This window comes from Aplosporella prunicola (assembly GCF_010093885.1).
Source record: "Aplosporella prunicola CBS 121167 unplaced genomic scaffold K452scaffold_25, whole genome shotgun sequence".
Lineage (NCBI taxonomy): Eukaryota > Fungi > Ascomycota > Dothideomycetes > Botryosphaeriales > Aplosporellaceae > Aplosporella > Aplosporella prunicola.
In genome coordinates, this window is record NW_022983553.1 from 132146 (window position 1) to 148432 (window position 16287).

The 16287-nt window shown below is 53.7% G+C and overlaps 7 protein-coding genes across 7 annotated transcripts; 3 read left to right on the forward strand and 4 right to left on the reverse strand.

Annotated features, from left to right (window-relative positions):
- Positions 1 to 823: 823 nt before the first annotated feature.
- On the reverse strand, positions 824 to 2264 carry K452DRAFT_291046 (uncharacterized protein). Its single transcript, XM_033541106.1, has 2 exons — positions 2149 to 2264; positions 824 to 2057 (listed from the first exon to the last, which is right to left on the reverse strand). The coding sequence occupies exons 1-2, from the start codon at positions 2163 to 2165 to the stop codon at positions 1220 to 1222; spliced, it is 855 nt and encodes a 284-aa protein (XP_033393726.1). The 5' UTR covers positions 2166 to 2264; the 3' UTR covers positions 824 to 1219.
- Positions 2265 to 2898: 634 nt separating this feature from the next.
- On the forward strand, positions 2899 to 4013 carry K452DRAFT_321388 (uncharacterized protein). The gene is made up of 2 exons (XM_033544391.1): positions 2899 to 3242; positions 3300 to 4013. Exons 1-2 carry the CDS (start codon positions 2988 to 2990, stop codon positions 3939 to 3941), a joined length of 897 nt encoding a protein of 298 aa, XP_033393727.1. The 5' UTR covers positions 2899 to 2987; the 3' UTR covers positions 3942 to 4013.
- Positions 4014 to 4698: 685 nt separating this feature from the next.
- On the reverse strand, positions 4699 to 5611 carry K452DRAFT_93867 (uncharacterized protein). Its single transcript, XM_033547337.1, has one exon. The coding sequence runs from the start codon at positions 5439 to 5441 to the stop codon at positions 4869 to 4871; it is 573 nt and encodes a 190-aa protein (XP_033393728.1). The 5' UTR covers positions 5442 to 5611; the 3' UTR covers positions 4699 to 4868.
- A 7-nt stretch (positions 5612 to 5618) lies between these two features.
- Positions 5619 to 6244, reverse strand: K452DRAFT_291048 (uncharacterized protein). The gene has a single exon (XM_033541107.1). It carries the CDS (start codon positions 5977 to 5979, stop codon positions 5782 to 5784), a length of 198 nt encoding a protein of 65 aa, XP_033393729.1. The 5' UTR covers positions 5980 to 6244; the 3' UTR covers positions 5619 to 5781.
- Positions 6245 to 8357: 2113 nt separating this feature from the next.
- On the reverse strand, positions 8358 to 10231 carry K452DRAFT_291054 (uncharacterized protein). Its single transcript, XM_033541108.1, has one exon. The coding sequence runs from the start codon at positions 10117 to 10119 to the stop codon at positions 8470 to 8472; it is 1650 nt and encodes a 549-aa protein (XP_033393730.1). The 5' UTR covers positions 10120 to 10231; the 3' UTR covers positions 8358 to 8469.
- Positions 10232 to 10972: 741 nt separating this feature from the next.
- On the forward strand, positions 10973 to 12258 carry K452DRAFT_301399 (uncharacterized protein; the record flags this gene model as incomplete). The annotated part of the gene is made up of 3 exons (XM_033542435.1): positions 10973 to 11483; positions 11571 to 11844; positions 11898 to 12258. The coding sequence occupies 3 exons, from the start codon at positions 10973 to 10975 to the stop codon at positions 12256 to 12258; spliced, it is 1146 nt and encodes a 381-aa protein (XP_033393731.1).
- A 735-nt stretch (positions 12259 to 12993) lies between these two features.
- Positions 12994 to 15672, forward strand: K452DRAFT_311803 (carbohydrate-binding module family 52 protein; the record flags this gene model as incomplete). Its single annotated transcript, XM_033543465.1, has 2 exons — positions 12994 to 13075; positions 13124 to 15672. 2 exons carry the CDS (start codon positions 12994 to 12996, stop codon positions 15670 to 15672), a joined length of 2631 nt encoding a protein of 876 aa, XP_033393732.1.
- Positions 15673 to 16287: the final 615 nt, after the last annotated feature.

The window sequence follows — 16287 nt, forward strand, 5'->3', positions numbered from 1 at the left end:
AAAAAAAAAAAAAAAATGAAAACCTCAAACAATGCTTAATCAAATCGACCAGAATGCTTGCTCAACAAGCCCACCATCAACCACACCGCCTTTTGCCAGTTTTCGACCGCCATTTTCTTCCCCTTCCTCTAAGACTACTACGTAAGGCTACAAATGGATCCACAACACCAATCTGCGCCTCTTCGTCATCCAGATTCATCTTGGACCTCCGGACCCACTAAGCAGACAGTCGCTTTCCCCACCGACAGTTACCGGATATCAATTGTCACGGTCCCAAAATACTGATATAGGCGCCACTCGTCTGCTAGACCTGAGTATTTGTCGGCAACTTGATGCACCCTCAAATGGAGGGTCTTTAAACCCTGACGACAGCTTCCGTACGGCCCTAGCGCTTTATCGAGTTGGTCCAGATACTCCACAATCTGCCATGCCTCTTCGTACAATGCACAAGCCTCAGTCTCAGGCCCGATCATGGTCCATATCTTTTCTGCTTGCGGCACCATTAGTTCCTCGATACACCGGTGCTTATCTTCCGGCACCAAGGGCCTAGACTCGTCAAGGATCCATTGTACGTCGCACATGAGACCCTGAACCATCTCAATAAATGGGCCGTTGTCTACATAAATGATGGTGATTTGTGACGGGCTTCCAGAACGACTCTGGGTTAACTCATTGTTGCCCCGAGTGGTTGTAGTGGGTGGGACCGGACATTGTGAAAGACTGAAGAGCTCAGACGATGTACCTTTCACCGGGCTTGTTGGATTATCTTGTCTCTGGTTGTCCCTGCGTGATGTTAGTCCACACCATCTACTATTCGGTACATTAACATGCATACCAAGTGGCTGTCTCTGGTACGACGGCAAGCTGATGTGGTTGTAAAGCTAGAACGGGCGTAAATTGATAAAAGGGCCCCAGAGCGAACGTGAGCAACGTGTGGATGAACATTGTCGTGTGGTGTGAGGATATCTCCTGTAACGTGAACTGCGATCGTTGGATGAAAGATAGTGCCGCGTGGTTTAATGTCTCTTGTAATGCAAACTTTGTCTGTTGGATGTTGGATGAAAGATGAAAGTTATTGGCGTGGCATTTTCATAGGATATGAAGTCGTACTTTTGGGGCAGCAACCCCCATCTACCAAAAAAAAAAAAAGAAAGAACTAACCCTCTGAGGGTAGAGGAAAGAACCAACCTGCAATATAAGAAATGGAGGCAACCGCAACCTAAGTAGATTTCTTGGCAAACTCGACACGCAAGATGAGGTGGCCCAGCCCATACCCATCCACCTTAGCGCAAGCCATCTGAGCGTCGTCTCTGTCGGCAAAACTCACAAAAGCAAAGCCCTTAGCACGACCAGTCTCGCGGTCCTTGGCAAGGAAGACCCTAGTGACGTGACCGAAACGAGAGAAGATATCCCGCAGGTCTTGCTCCTCAGTGAACTCGCTGACGTTGGTGACGCGCAGCGTAGCAAGGTCATCCCTCTCGTACTTGCCGCCCATCTTCTCGCCCGTAGCGCCGCCGCGGTTGCGCAGATGAGGAGGGACATAGCTGGAGCCGCCGCCGCCGAGAGCACCCGCAGTCTCAGGCTCGTCGAGGTCCGCAGCGCCTGCACCGACCTCGCCCTCTGGCGCCATTGTATCCTTGAAAGGACACTTGGTGGTCCAGTGGTCTCCGCTGCAAATACGACACTTGATTTTCGCATCCTTCAAGTTGGCCTTCTTCTTCTCGTGCTCGCTCTTGTCATCAGCCGACGCCTTCCAGTTGGCCTGAGGACGAAACACGATATTCTCAGCGACTGAAGTGGTGTCAGTCTGCGGGCCCGCAGGCTTGCCCGCTTCTTGGCCGAATTTCGCCCAATGCTTGCGCTCAGCCACTGCGTGGTTGACGACGGTCTTGACAACAGTCTTTTTTATGCGCCGCGTGGTCTTTATCTTTTTGCCATCCTCGCGCATCATGTAGGTGACAATGGTCTCGGTGCCATCTTTGTTCTTGGTGATCTGCGGATGTGTGGGTAGGGCGACGTTCTGCTCATCGTCCTCCTCTTCGGCCCAGTCCGTGCGTCTGCTCGACCATCAGTTCGGTATCTCACGCAGGAACATCGAAGATTCGAGTGTCAAAATCAGTGACAAGCGGAAGATAGCATCCAGCTTACCCGGCGACCTTAGACATCTTTACAGCTTTTGCAGGGCAGGGCGAAGGTAGATAGGTAGTAGGTAGATAGTTGTGTGTGGGGTCGTACGTCACGAAACCGTCTCCGCTTTGTGGCCCAGGCACAGAGGTAGATGGTTGTTGATTGTTGATTGGAGGACAACGTAGCCGCTCGGACCATCCTCGGCTCCTACCCGCTGACTCATGCTCCGGGTTGCGCAAATGCGTCTTTACCACCGACTGCACAGTCAACATCGCTCATGATCAAAAAGGTTGCCAAACAGCTTGATCATCAATGCAACCTTATGACACCGCCCCTGAGTGACACGGTGGAGTCATTTTTCAACAGTATGTTCTCACAATCAAGAATGGTTACAACACTCCGGTCCCTACTAAAGGCATTCATCGGTACATCTGACCACATTTTCTGTGACTGTTTGCAACGTTATAACGAGAAAAACGTTATAACTAGCCAACGCTAAAGAGAGGTCATTGTAAACAGAATAACTCCGAACTTAGTATTATTATTGAGAGACCGCGCGCCAAGTCGCTCATAGTGAAGTTGTAGGTGCCTGGACCAACTTTCTCGGTCTGAGTTGAGCGCGAGGTTTTGTCAGCGGAGGTTTCGGCCTCGCCTTAGCGCTTTCCGAAGCCGAGCATCACCAAGCACCGGCGTGCGACACCATCGAACGTCGTTAAGTGATGAACTGTGACAAGAACGCTTCAAGAGCCATGGAATATAAAATGGGTGCAATCCAGCACCACAGAGGCATCAATCACTGCAACAACTCATTTTCTCGAGAAGGCATCTCTTCAAGAAGCTGAAAATCATCATCAAGCACCATGTCTGTTAAGAACGTCCTCATCACGGGTGCCACTGGCAAGCAAGGCGGTGCTACGATCACTGCTCTTCTGACCACCGGAGCTGACTTCAACATCATCGCCGTCACTCGCAACACGTCCTCCGTCGCAGCCAAGGCTCTCTCTCAATGTTCCGATAAAATAAAGCTCCTTCAGGGAGATCTCGATGAACCCCACGCTTTCGTTGACAGCGCCAAATCCACCTATGGGCCTATCTGGGGCGTCTTCAGCGTCCAGGTATGTTAAGATCTACCTCCACGTGACTTGGAACAGTTGCTAAGTTCACACTCACAGTTGGTGGCCGGCCACAACGCTCCTCCCGGAACTGAAGAGGCTCAGGGAAAAGCTCTTGTTGACGCCTCGCTTGCTGCGGGGGTCAAGCACTTCGTCTACACCTCCGTTGAGCGCGGTGGGTCCGAGGACCCCACCAACATCCCGCACTTTGCCAGCAAGTGCAACATCGAAAAGCACCTCAAGGCCCGCGCGGCTGGCAGTGACATGGCTTGGACCATTCTCCGACCAGTAGCTTTCCTGGACAACTTTGCCGGCGAAATGTTTTCCGTCTTCCCTAGCTTTTGGAAAGCTTCTTTGGGCATGGACAAGCCGCTGCAGGTGATTGCGACGACGGACATCGGGCGTGTCGCTGCTCAGGCATTCCTTCAGCCGGAAAAATATACTGGCAAGGTTATTCCGTTGGCAACCAGCGAGTTGACTCTGGCGGAAGCGGAGGAGGTGTACAAGAAGAAGACGGGTACGGACATGCCGATTGCTCCCGAGGAGGTAGCCAGGGGTATCTTCGCGCAGAGCGACGAAATGCGGCTTATGTTTGGGTGGTTTGTGAGCCATGGATTCAATGTTGATATCGAGTCTGTGAAGAAGGAGTTCCCGGGCACACTGGACTTTGAGGCATGGGTAGAGAAGGAGAGTGGCTTCTAGCTATAAGAGGAGAACGAATGTAAGGATATAAAAACACTTTTCAAGATATGGGAATACAACATATCCAAGGGCATAAAGTAATCGTATGTTTCAATATGTATGTTATCACATAAGGTAAGTAAAGTACCAGGGGCCTTTGGCTATAGCCTCAACTCGAGTAAATGGATGCTTCTTAATACCTGCGCAATGCCTTCTATCATAGCTCCTGAAATACTTACAATACGTGCGCAGCCAGCGAATGGACCGGAAGCAAAACAGGAAGACCCACACTGTAAAACACAAAGAGCAACCTCTCCATCCCCATCCATCGCCATCCATACCCCCTAGGATCAGGATTTGTACTTGACAAGCTCCTTGATGGTCTGATCAAGCTCCTTGTTTCTCGCCATGTGCTCGTCCCAGTTGCGACCCACCTTGTCGAGGACCTTCATGAAGGCTTCGGCGTCTTCGATCTCGCGCGCGTCCATCGCTTCCTCCAGTAGCGAAGCAACATCAAGCTTCTTCTCGTGAGTGTATATCCGCAACATAGCTCTTTTGAAGTCGTACCAACGGTCGAAGATGGAATGAACCTTCTTGACGCGTTTTGTTCCAGACATCAACTTTCGCATCCGATCCTTGTATTTCGCCACTTCAATCTCTTGCTCCATGTGCTCTAGGAACTCGGGCTCGATACCCCACTCCTCATAGCATTCTACGTCACCCGACACGTTCAACGTGCTGATGTGCGCATGGTCCACGTTTCGGATAGTCTCAAAAGGTTCCAGTAGACATTCTGCTTTCGAGAGGTCAGGAGGATCCCCATACTTGAAGATGTATTTCCAATCGACCTCGATATGAAGTACTTTCAGGTCTTTGGCGCACTTGAGATGCCCAACAACCCATCGAATGTTGTCCCTGACAATGTTGTATTCGTTAAATCCAGAAGGATCATAGTACTGCATGCCGTATAGTTCCGAGTTCATGTCCATATCTGTGGATTCCGTAGCGAGAATACTGATTTCGAGGAAGCGCATCTTGGAAAAAAAAGGCTGAAACATCTGTCCGGTACATGAGGTGTCTACGGCAGAACATCGAGTAGTTCCGAATCGTAATCTCATCATCAGTAATGATCAACACCTGCCCCGCCCGAAATTTGTTGGTGTGAGAGCGGGTGGAACTGTAGAGTATGTCTACGGCTTCCTCGTAAATCTCTTTGCAGGTACAAAGCAAGGCGGTGTAACCACGGCATCCGTCCCCAGGATGGAGTGCGTCACTGGACTCAAAGAAGCAAGGCTCGTCAGAGTTACGCTCGCATTTGTTGACTTCTCTGCACGTCATCTTCTCTGGTAGAGCGTACTCGTAGATCTGGATGCGAACTTCGACGGGCAGCTTGAGGAACGAAAAAACCACATCGTGGCTACGAGTCGAACGACGTCCTGTTTTCGGAACTGGCGGGTCGCTTTGAGCTGTCGCTTTGCCTTTGGCGGCATTGGCAGCGCCTCGGGTGGACTTTCGAGCCATGGCGGCTTCGAGTGTTCGTATAGTGGTGGTGGAGAAGAGGTGTAATGAACGAGCTGGTGGCAGCGGAGGAGTTGATGGAGGTGAAAGAGCAAGGAAGGCGCGTCCTTTAAAGGCAACCACCACGTCGCGTCGCGTCGCGTCGCGTCAAGGCGCTGCGGCTGCCAAAGGCGGAAGGAAGTGGTTGGATCCCAAACAAGGAAACCGCCTGACAGGTTGACGAACCAACAGCGAAGTTGAAACAATTGAAAATTAAGTAACTACAACGAGTATATCCGATAATAACAAGCTTCAGTAGCCCTTGGCGCATAATATATCACGCGAACATCACGGCGTTGTCACTTCACCACCAGCTTTCGTGGGCGATGACGTGCGTGCGACGGGCTGCGAATGCCTGCGCTGACAACACCAAATATCCTGTGTCGTGAAAGAAGACGTCGAGTGTGAAGCCTGTTGCGACGCTGCTTAGAACACCAAAGAGAAAAGCGTTATTGCTTATCGTTGGTTGACGGTGGCCTTCGTGCGTGGCGCTGGCAAACATCAACACCAAGCGCGCTGCGCCTGCGCCGGCTAAAGAGAACACAAACCTTTGGATAGGCGTGCGCTGGCTGGCATGCGCTGACTGAAAGAACACAAACCTTTGGCTAGACAGGCGTAGATAGAAGGAAAATGATTGTGCCGTGTCTCAAACCTATTGAGAAGCAGGGCATCGTCACAACCTCACTCGACCTCACTACACCATCGTGACAGACAAAAAAAAAAAAAAAAAAAAAAAAAAAAAAAAAAAAAAAAAAAAAAAAAAAAAATACTAAAAGTCTCGTAGGTTCCATCCGAAGAGGAACTCCCGCGTTGGAATCCGTTTTCAGGACCCCAGGCTTCAAGACTTTTAGTTGCCATAGGCAGCTGGCGGCGAAGCCAACGCTGACCACCTCTGCAGCCACTGAATGTCCAACACTGCCCTGACATGGGTTCGAACGTATGACCAATCAGAAGGGTTAGTTTCTGATAGTTTGGGTTCGAAAATGTCAGAGGTGAAGGACATACACTAGACCAGCCCGACCAGAGGAATTATATTAGTCATTGCGGTCTCGCGCATTATATACCAGACCCTTCCAAGGTCACATCCTCTGTAGAAACTCGTGTTAACTGCACGACGGCAGCTTAACTTACTTGTTTAAGCCCTACTGACGATGAGACCTTGGCGGCGGTGTTTTTCTATGGGTTAGTGTCGTTTTGGTGGCGTTCCTTTACCTACGACGGTTTTCTGCGACCATGAGTGATGAGGCTCAACGCAATGCCTTTTCCACCTACGATATCTCATCGGAAATCGTTGGTAGAACACGCTCACCATGTCAATACTCGTTAACCATAATACCAGGCCTTGGTCAACATCCCACCGCGCTTTCTTCGCATGGCCATGTTCCAAAGAGTCGTACCGGATAACAGAAACATGTCGACAGTCTCAAATGCCACAGTGACCGGGCTGTGAGGGTATTCATAAGAGCAAGGAAAAAGGGAACCTATTCGTGCCGCCAGGTCATGCGATGAGCCGATCGTAAGGCCAGGCGTGCCTTGTGCAGCCAGGAAGGATGGGTCGGCATCGGATAACTACAACGCAGGTCAGCAAAGGTCTTTCTTGCCACAATGCCGCCACCATCTCAGTCGGAAGAAGAAGAAGAAGAAGAAGAAGCTGGTACAGACCTTGTTGCCAGTCGTTATAAGCTTTCGCGCTGATACTTCGCGCGAAGCCGGTGAGGGTGAAGAGACCGATGACAGGCCAAAGGGTTCATGGAGGAGTTATCGAAAAGGAGAAAGCGGCGACAAGTGAGGCGAAAAAGGCTGCGAGCCCATGGCTTTCTCGCGGACGTGGCTGGTAGTTTCCAAAAGACGCCAACGGCATCCGCGTTGCTGAGAGAGAAGTCGAGAACAAGAAGAAGAATAAGAAGAACAAGAAGAAGCGGGCGAGGCGGCGACAATGAAAAGGCTCAAAGGAAGAGGCGTTTGAAGAGAGAAGGTGTGAAGGCTGATTGAAGAAGGCGAGCCCAGCAGGCACCCACAATAGCACCGAAAACCTGGTGGCACATGTCCCTACCTAGAACACCTTCATCAGCTTGTCTCTATCAGTTCACTAGGCACGCTCACCTTCACAAACCCACCCAGTCAGTCATCGCTCACCAACACTCCACCCACAGCCACAGCCTCACCAGGCTCTCTCGCCTCCCACCTAGACTTCCACCCCAAACAGCTTCACCCGGTCTCTCGAACCACAGGGCGTTGAGGCGTACCAGGCCAGCGCGTGTCGTTGTCGTCGTCGTCGACGTCGTCCAGAGGGATGAATGAAGTCAAAGAAAGCTCGACTCGCTAACCTCAGCTGGGTTGGGGCGCCGTTGTCCGTGCGGGTAGCCGCACCCTGTCCCTGGCGCCTGCCAAACCAGCACGCCCCAACTCACAATTGACTAGCGCGAACGTCGCCGCGAAGGCAGAAAAATTCGTTAAATCTATTTGGAATGCGGGTTGAGAGACGTACGTGCGAAAGAGCTGTGCGTGCATGCATGCATGCAGAACTAGCATCTGGGAACCCATGCGCGATGTGCAAAGTCATGAGTGGGCTTAAGGGACAGCGAGAAGGGGGCAGAGAAGAGGGCTTGGTGGGTTGGTAGCGCTGATGAGGAGAAGCAGTGAATATGGCTGTATGAATGAACTCGATTTTGGGCGTGTGCAGTTATTTGCCACAGCCTCAATCGTGGCTGTGAGGTGTGAGAAACGCAAGTGCGCATCCACAACTGCGGCTGTGACGCGCGAACAACACACCCACTCGTGTTTTGGTTTGTAGATTCAACAGGATACGAGATGTTTTGGGATAGTGAGGGGCGAGGTTTTTATATTGAGAGTACGTGACTTATAAAGGCAAAGACCTTTGTTCGAGTTTCCATTTCACACGCATTCTTCGTTTGCTATACATCGTGCTACGCGGGTATATCTTTTTGGCAGCTCGCCTGCTACAATATGTACAAGATGGCACCAGAAACTACTACAATCCCGCATCCTCCAACAGCCGCACCACCACTTCCGGGATCTTGCTCACACCATGCGCCTGGATTGCACTAACCGGGACAGCATTGATGTTCTTCTTCCACCCATTCTTCTTCCCGCTCGGATGCGGCGCCTTTCCCGCCTGCACTTCCTTCAGATACGCCATCAACTTCGCAAAGTTCTCCTGCGTGCCATCTAGGTCCGCCTTCGTCGCGACGACGAACCACGGCTTCGACGACATGGGCGGCAGCGCGAGCGGCTCAAGCTCGATCTCCTCGTCCGGGTCGCGGCCGAAGATATCCGCACCCGTGGACGACGCAAACTTATCCGTCAAGATGCGCTGCGTCTCAGCATTGAGCTCCTCGCCGCGCAGAGTCTCGTACGCGCCGACCTCGCGCCAGAGGGCCTGCAGAGCCTCAACAGCGTCGCCTGCATTCAAGTCGACCACGAATGCCAGCACCGCCGCGCGCTCTACGTGCCGCAGGAACTTGATCCCCAAGCCTTTATCCATGTGCGCGTTCTCAATCAAACCTGGGATGTCCGCAATGGTGAAGTTCTCGCGTGGCGCAACACCCCGCTGCTTGCTCTCGATGATGGGTCTGCCCGTGTGGTTGTCCAGCACGACCGTGCCAATATTGGGCTGCAGCGTCGTGAAGGCCCAGTTGCCGACACGCGCGCGCGAGTTGCTGAGCGAGCGCAGCAGGGTGCTTTTGCCGGCATTGGGCAAGCCGACGAGCCCCACATCCGCGAGCAGCTTCAGCTCCAGTTGCACCCCGACCCTTGTAGCGTCTTGCCCGCGCGACGCGAACTGCGGCCGCGGCGTCGTCCTGCTTATAAAATGCGGATTCCCAAGGCCGCCGACTGCGCCCGCGACTAGCAGCATGGGCCGCTCCATCGGCTTGTCCAGGTCCAGGCGTAGAGGGCCTCGGGGCTCCATGTGCGCAATTGGAGCCCGTCGTGGCCCTGGGATCTTGGGTATCTCCTTCAGGAAAATGGACGGCGAGGCTCCGGGATAAAGTAACCACTGTTCGTGCTTGAACTCTCCCGGTGTGACTTCCTCGCCGCTCTCCTTCAGCGCGCGCTTCCGGGCTTTTTCTTCACGGTACCTTTCCAGGTCCTCGTCCACGGGATCGCGTCGCCACAGCTCGCGCACAACTGTGCCGACGGGGACGGTGATCAGGACGTCCTCGCCCCGTTCGCCACCCTTCAACTTGCCCTGCCCGTTCCTGCCACGCCCTGCCTTCAACTGCCCGCGTCGGGCCAGCTTGTGCAGTGATGTCTCGCCGCGGACAGCCTGGATGAATATGCTGCCGCCTGTACCGCCATCACCCCCGTTGGGCGGTCCCTCGGAGATGAACTTCTCACGCAGGAAAGAGACGCAACCGTGGCCGCCTTCGCCGGCGTGCAGACTGAGGGTGCATTTGTCGGCGAAGGGCGTGAGCGAGTAGGAGTCCGGCGTGGGGTTCAGCGAACGCTCTCCGTCGACATCAGCCGTACGAGAAGTGGCAAAGTCAACGCCTTGGCGGCGGACGGTGGTGTTCAAGCATCGTCTGCGGGGCGTATGGGTGAGGCGCAAGAAGCGGAAGGCGACTGGGCGGGTGGAGTAGAGGCAGGACTCGGGTACGAAGGGATAAAGGAATGGCGTCATTGTCGTTGCGACATGATGGACCTGCGCTGGCGGCATGCAGCTGAAGGTGTTTCGGGCGCGTGAGGGAAATTCGAGCAGCCGTTGCAGGGTTGGTTGAGGCTAGACGGCGAAGAGAGCTCTCTCTGGCAAAATGCGCGCCAAGACGCGCGGCGCGCACGCCGTTGCCCCGTAATCTGTGTAGCTCCAGGCGCTCCTATTTGATACCTCTACTTTTTGTCTCCACGCGCTAGCACCTCGACAATCCTTCATCTTCTTAGGTCCTTCACAACTCTTTTCATCATGCCGACATGCGCCTTGGCACTGTAGCGCTCGCTAATTTTACCGGCAACCGCTGCCTTCAGCTCTCTCTGCAGGTTATCTATATTGATAAGATGACACTTTTACAAGCTTTTACGGTTCTAATATGGATGTGATCAACGTTCGTCACCGTCAGGCGAGATTCACCGTCTAGTGAGACAGGGAAGGATACAAGCAGTTCCCATGGAATACTCGTTGTCAAGCTACATCTCTGAATCCTGGATGTAAGTAAAGAGATGTTTAGGCATATACGTACAAACATCTTGACTAGATTTCGTTTCCACTCCATACACGCCTCGATCTTCTTAGGCGGCGATTCTCGCTTGATGGTGACGGACGTTAGTCCCGCCTTGTCTCAGCACAGCCTCCACAATCACACCGCGATAGCCGCAAGGCCGCAACTTCTGCTTCATGTGTTGTGGAGCTCAGCCGCCTGATCCCTGGATGCCTTGCATGGGTTCTTCTATAAATGCGGCTTATCGCCCGCATCTGCCAGTTTGCTATTTCGAATTTGCTCTCTACCAGCTGAGCATCCATCGGCTACTTACGCGTCACCATGTCGGCCTTAGCTAACTTTGGGCTTGCAATCCTATTGGGGCTGACGAATCATTTTTTGCCCGGCCTCATCGGCACAACATCCGAAGCACAGTTCATCGGCGAAGTCGCATTCCCTCTTCTCCAACTTTACATTGTTTACAAAAATCCCGTCTCTAGCCTTGCTTATGTCCTGTCTAGATGGCGAGGGGTCAACAACAAAGTCTACGGCAGTATCGACTTAGCAGTATTCTGGATAAACTGGATCGTTGTCGTGTACTTGTGGGTTATCACCCCGGCAAACGAAAAGCTTAATCGGTGGGCTCGTAACAAATGGCTGTGGGAGTTCAAGAAAGATCCTCTCATGAGGTTTGCCGCGGAGGAGAAGAAGTGGAAATGGCCCAACGAAATCGCTGTCATTACTGGAGCCTCAAATGGAATCGGGGCCTTTGTTGCGCAGGGGCTTGCGGCTAAAGGCATGAAGGTGGCTGTTTTGGATGTTCAACCGCCGGCTGAGGAGGTTCTGAAGGATGGTACGTCAAACTCTTACGCATGGCGACTAGCCTATTTTGGCGCCACAAGCATGCAAGTTCGGAATCGTTGACCGTTGTATCAAGCAGGCCCTAACATTACATATTTCGAATGTGATATTACTTCTCCCGAAGCAGTATGCCACAGCGCCGACATGGTGCGCTCAACTCTCGGACAACCTTCAATTCTCATAAACAACGCTGGCGTCGGAAATCAGGCCACCATTCTCGACTTGCCACCCGCTAAAGTCCAGAACACATTCAATGTGAATGTGGTATCCCACTGGTATACGATCCAGGCTTTTCTCCCTGACATGATTGCCAAGAAAAAGGGTCACGTAGTCACCGTAGCCAGCACTATGAGGTTCGTAATGCCTTGGGTATAGAGAAATCCGCCATTTGTACTGACTCTATTAGCTACGTTGGGAACCCTACCACGGTGGACTACAACGCGACCAAGGCGGCGCTACTAGGCTTGCACGACGGGCTCAACCTCGAACTGAAACATGTGTATCGTTGCCCAGAGATTAAGACAACGATTTTTCATCCTCACTGGACCAAGACCCGGCTCATAGATCCATTTGTTCCCGCATTGCAGGCCTCGGGGGCACAGATCATGGAGCCGCAGCAGGTCGCAGACGCCATCCTCAAGCAGGTCTTTAGCGGGCAGAGCGGGCAGGTTTTCGTGCCGGAAGAACACTCATGCACAATGCCCATTTTGCGAGCTCTTCCCACGTGGTTGTACGAATGGAGTCGGGACCGGGCGCTTGGTGCGTGAGCGTTGACAGGGATTAACGGGGGGATTTTCCGTACCGAGAGTTGCCACGCCACAGGGCACGATCGAAAAAGCCATTGATGAGATTCTGATTCGCGTTTCCCCAGAAAATTCCGGTCGATGAGCGTGCACATGTGGCAGTGCGGTGATCAGCAGTGGCTTGCGGGCGGCAAGTGGCAACAACGTGAATCCTGAATCCCCAAAGATGATGATCCCAACCCCCCGCGACGCGAGGGCCGAGGGGATCATCGTCGTCGATGGCGTCCTGCCGTGCCACAGCCTCCTCGCGTCTGCAGGTCCCGCGGCGGCTTGCATCAGCGCAGACGACACAGTCAGCAGACCGGTGCAGCCACGCTGCTATTCTTGGGACAGCACGTTTCCCAGAGCGGTTAGCTGCCGGGGCCGTAGTCGGTCGGGAACAGCGACCACGCGTGGCCTAGACAACTATTGACTCCGCCTCGCTGGCAGCGCCCGATTATAGGTCGGCTCCGGCTGGTCCTGTCCGTCCTCCCTACTCTTTTTTTGCCTTCCCTTCAGCTCGGGAGACGTTGGCGGCGTGAGGTTATTATATGTTGCTTGTGGGTCTTCGTGTCGCGCGGCGGCTATGGATTGCTTCCTTTCCTCCTCAGCGCCTAATTTTCTTCCCCTTCCTACTATTTCACCACTCTCGCTTCAAATATCCTGTCCGTCGTTTCGGCTCTGCATGCCCCTGTCTATCTAATGATATAGAGACATGCAATGGTTATGTTTTCGCTTTTCCTTCTTGTCCTTGTCTGGCTTGGCGTGATCTCGACTGCTAGTCCCGTCCTCGGCCGTCCTGGTAAGTTGTCCCCTATTTTTGATGCCTCAGGTCACTGATACTCCTCAGGCCTACTTTACCTCAATGGCACGAACGTTGTTCGTGACAGCACTCCGTCCCCAGGGCTTGGTGCCGAAGTGGTATCACCGGAAGTGGGAAACGCCACAACGGTGACGACGCCTGTTTCGTCTGACGCGACGACATTGACTGCTGTGTCGTCTCGTCAAGATGTATCGCCAGCTGCAATGGAGCACCACTCTCCCATCGACCCAAGTTCTACTGTACAAAAGACGAACTCGTCACGGGCAGTGGTATGCTACATCCACGACGTTCCAACACCTTGTTCGACACTTTCGGGCCTGACCTCAGCTGAGACTACTCCTCTCCGAACTAAGCTGACGCACGCCTTGACTTTGCCTGCGACAACAGCTTCTGAAGTTCCGTCGTCAGCCGCTGTATCACCGCCCGCAGGCGACACCAGCGCCACTGCTTCACCTCCGAGCTTTACTCTGTCGCAGAATGCATCGACATCTGCGGTGATCTCGCCGGCATTCATCGCCCAGGAGAGACCGGCTGCCTGGCCTGCCCATAACAACACAGTCTATGCGATGTGCCGTGTCCATGGTACTGCAGTGCCCTGCTCAGCGGTCGAGAGAGTTCAGACGGTCTCCGCATCGGATTCCTCACGAGCATACGCCGGCTGGAGCTCATCACGGACCTCGCTAGCTGCGTTCTTCTCCTCTACTCCATCATTTCCCTCCATCATCCCGCCATTCCGAAATGCCTCAGCACCAACCGCCATCCAAAACAACACCGTATCCGAGCCCACCGCCTCCGCCACGCGGACAATCTCAATCCACGGCGCTTTCTTCGAGCACGACGCCACAAAACGCAGTGCCTCGACCCTCCTCACCGTAGCCCACGCCAAAGAAATCCGCACAACCACAGCAACATCCTCCGCGTCTCCAAGCTTCGAACCCGAATCCACCAACGTCTTCGAGTGCGGCGGCCAGGCTTTCAGCCCCTACCAGTACACTTGCTGGGACGACACGACGCTCTGCCCCGTCACTGATGGCAAGCGCCTCGAGGCGTGCAATGGCGGCTGCTTTGACCCGGAGGCTTATGCTTGTACCGATGGTGTGCTTGAAGGCATCCACGACGGAAAGTTGCCCAATGGCGCTGCTGCTACGGCCACACCGATACCCGCGAGCGTGTGGCCGAGTTCTGCGGCGACTATCGCGCCCTCCAGCACCAGTGATTCCAGCAGTAGTACAACCGCCAAGTCCTCCAGCACGGCATCCGGCACATCCGCCGCTACGACCACCGCGGCTGTAGCACCCACAGCCGTCCCTCCCGATGATTCCAAAGAAGATGACGACGACCTCTCATCCGGCCAGATCGCAGCTATAGCAACCAGCACCACCTCAGCGGCCCTGCTCCTCTTCCTCATCAGCATTTTGCTGTTTAGGCGGCGCAACGCCCGTCTCCGCAAAGCCACCGATGAGGTTGTATATCCCGAGATCGCATACTTATATGATCCGCCTGTGCCGACGAAGTTTGGTGGCGCTGTTGTGAATGGCCGTGGTGCCCGTAGTAGTGGTTCTTCAGCTCATGGGGATACACCGCTCCTGCCACCACTGCCACAAATGCCGTCGTTGTTGCCGCTGCAGGGAGTTAGTGGCGGTGAAGGTGTGGATAGGAGCCCTGGAGCTGGCGCAGGTGTTGTTAGTATGGGAACAATGAGAAACGCGCAGACGCAGACGCAGCCACAACGCCGCCAACTGGATATCCTAAACGAGGAGGACGAGGACGAAGCCGCCGCTGCGGAAAACCAGCCCCAGTCTCAGCCCCAAACTCGGCCCCCGCCGGCCGCAGCAACAGCAGCCCCCAAGTCTCCCGCTCCTCCAAGCGTAACCCTCACTACTTCCTCCACTCCGGACTCCCCCGCCGTCACGGCCGCTCGCCCACTTCTCTCCTTCTCGGCTCACGCACTCAAGAGGAAAACTGGAAGTCTTGCACTGACGACGACGCTACCGCCTTTTCCACCTGAAGGTGTGCTGTACCACACACCTACGCACAGCGGGAGCAGCAGCAACAGTGGTAATGGAAATGGCAGCGGTGGACTTAGTGACGGAAAAGGAAAAGGAAAGGGCAAAAGAGGAGGCGGTAGTGGTGGCAGTGAAGAGCACTGGGACACCATCGACCTGCAAGACCACGGCCAGATCCTCACGCCCGTACACTCGCCACAGTGCCCCTGTCCCTACTGCATCACTCACAACCCGGCACGTCCTTCGACTTCGTCTTCTTGTGCCAGTGGTAGCAGCTGCGCGAGCAGTTGTGCGTCTAATGACGGGTGGGGAGGCCCGCGCTCGCACCGCCCCAGCATCATCAGCAGTAGGGGTAGCAAGACACCCTGGTGGTGTCCCGGAACACACATCCCGACATCGTCCGAGCAGTTGGAGGAAGCAGAGCGCTCGCGCGGACGACTGACCGTGCGGAACGGAGCTGCTACGCCTGCGAGCGGAAGGAGTAGGAGTGGGGGCGGGAAGAGTGGGAGGAGTGCGCGGAGCAGTGAGTTAGAATTTGCGGATCGGAGGTTGTTGGGACGAGAGTTTTAGGAGGAAAAGAGGAGGCTTTGACTTTTTGTTGTTGCATAGCGTGGCGTTGGTGGGATTTTTGAGGTGGGGCTTTGGATGTCTGTATCGATTATGATACCTTACGATGGATGGATGGATGGATGCGTATGCCTGGCTATGTGGCCGGGGCTACTAATGAGGCTACTATAATGATTGTTATGATGGGGGATGGACAGGGTGTTATAGATATGCCTATCAAATACTATGGTCAGAGAAAGTTATTTTTATCTATGTCACTACTGTGGGTGTGTTTCGTAGAAGTGAAAGCACGTCAAGTCGCCTGTGGTACCTTTGGAACACTCCCTATAGATCACTCTTTAAGTGGATCTAGAGGCTGCTCTCGTGATTATATGTATTACTCATGAAGATATGTAAATTGCAACAATTTGTACGGATGACCTGTTCTAAACGCATTTTTTGGTACGACCAAAGCCACGCCACGGAGTTAAAAGGTGTTCACCCAAGGTTGTCGCTGTCCGCTTAGACAGTATACTTAAAGCCACAATACTCGACTCCTCACTCGAAAAACAACTCCGTCCCATCGCGCAAAACTACAGTCAATGTTATATCATGGACCTTGACCGCTTATTATCCGTG

Bases quoted from the DNA above. Each gene is read 5' to 3' on its own strand.
- K452DRAFT_321388 (XM_033544391.1), top strand. From the start codon at position 2,988: ATGTCTGTTAAGAACGTCCTCATCACGGGTGCCACTGGCAAGCAAGGC. The intron at 3,243-3,299 runs GTATGTTAAGAT...TCACACTCACAG, and splicing joins GGGGCGTCTTCAGCGTCCAG to TTGGTGGCCGGCCACAACGC.
- K452DRAFT_93867 (XM_033547337.1), bottom strand. From the start codon at position 5,441: ATGGCTCGAAAGTCCACCCGAGGCGCTGCCAATGCCGCCAAAGGCAAA.
- K452DRAFT_291048 (XM_033541107.1), bottom strand. From the start codon at position 5,979: ATGTTTGCCAGCGCCACGCACGAAGGCCACCGTCAACCAACGATAAGC.
- K452DRAFT_291054 (XM_033541108.1), bottom strand. From the start codon at position 10,119: ATGACGCCATTCCTTTATCCCTTCGTACCCGAGTCCTGCCTCTACTCC.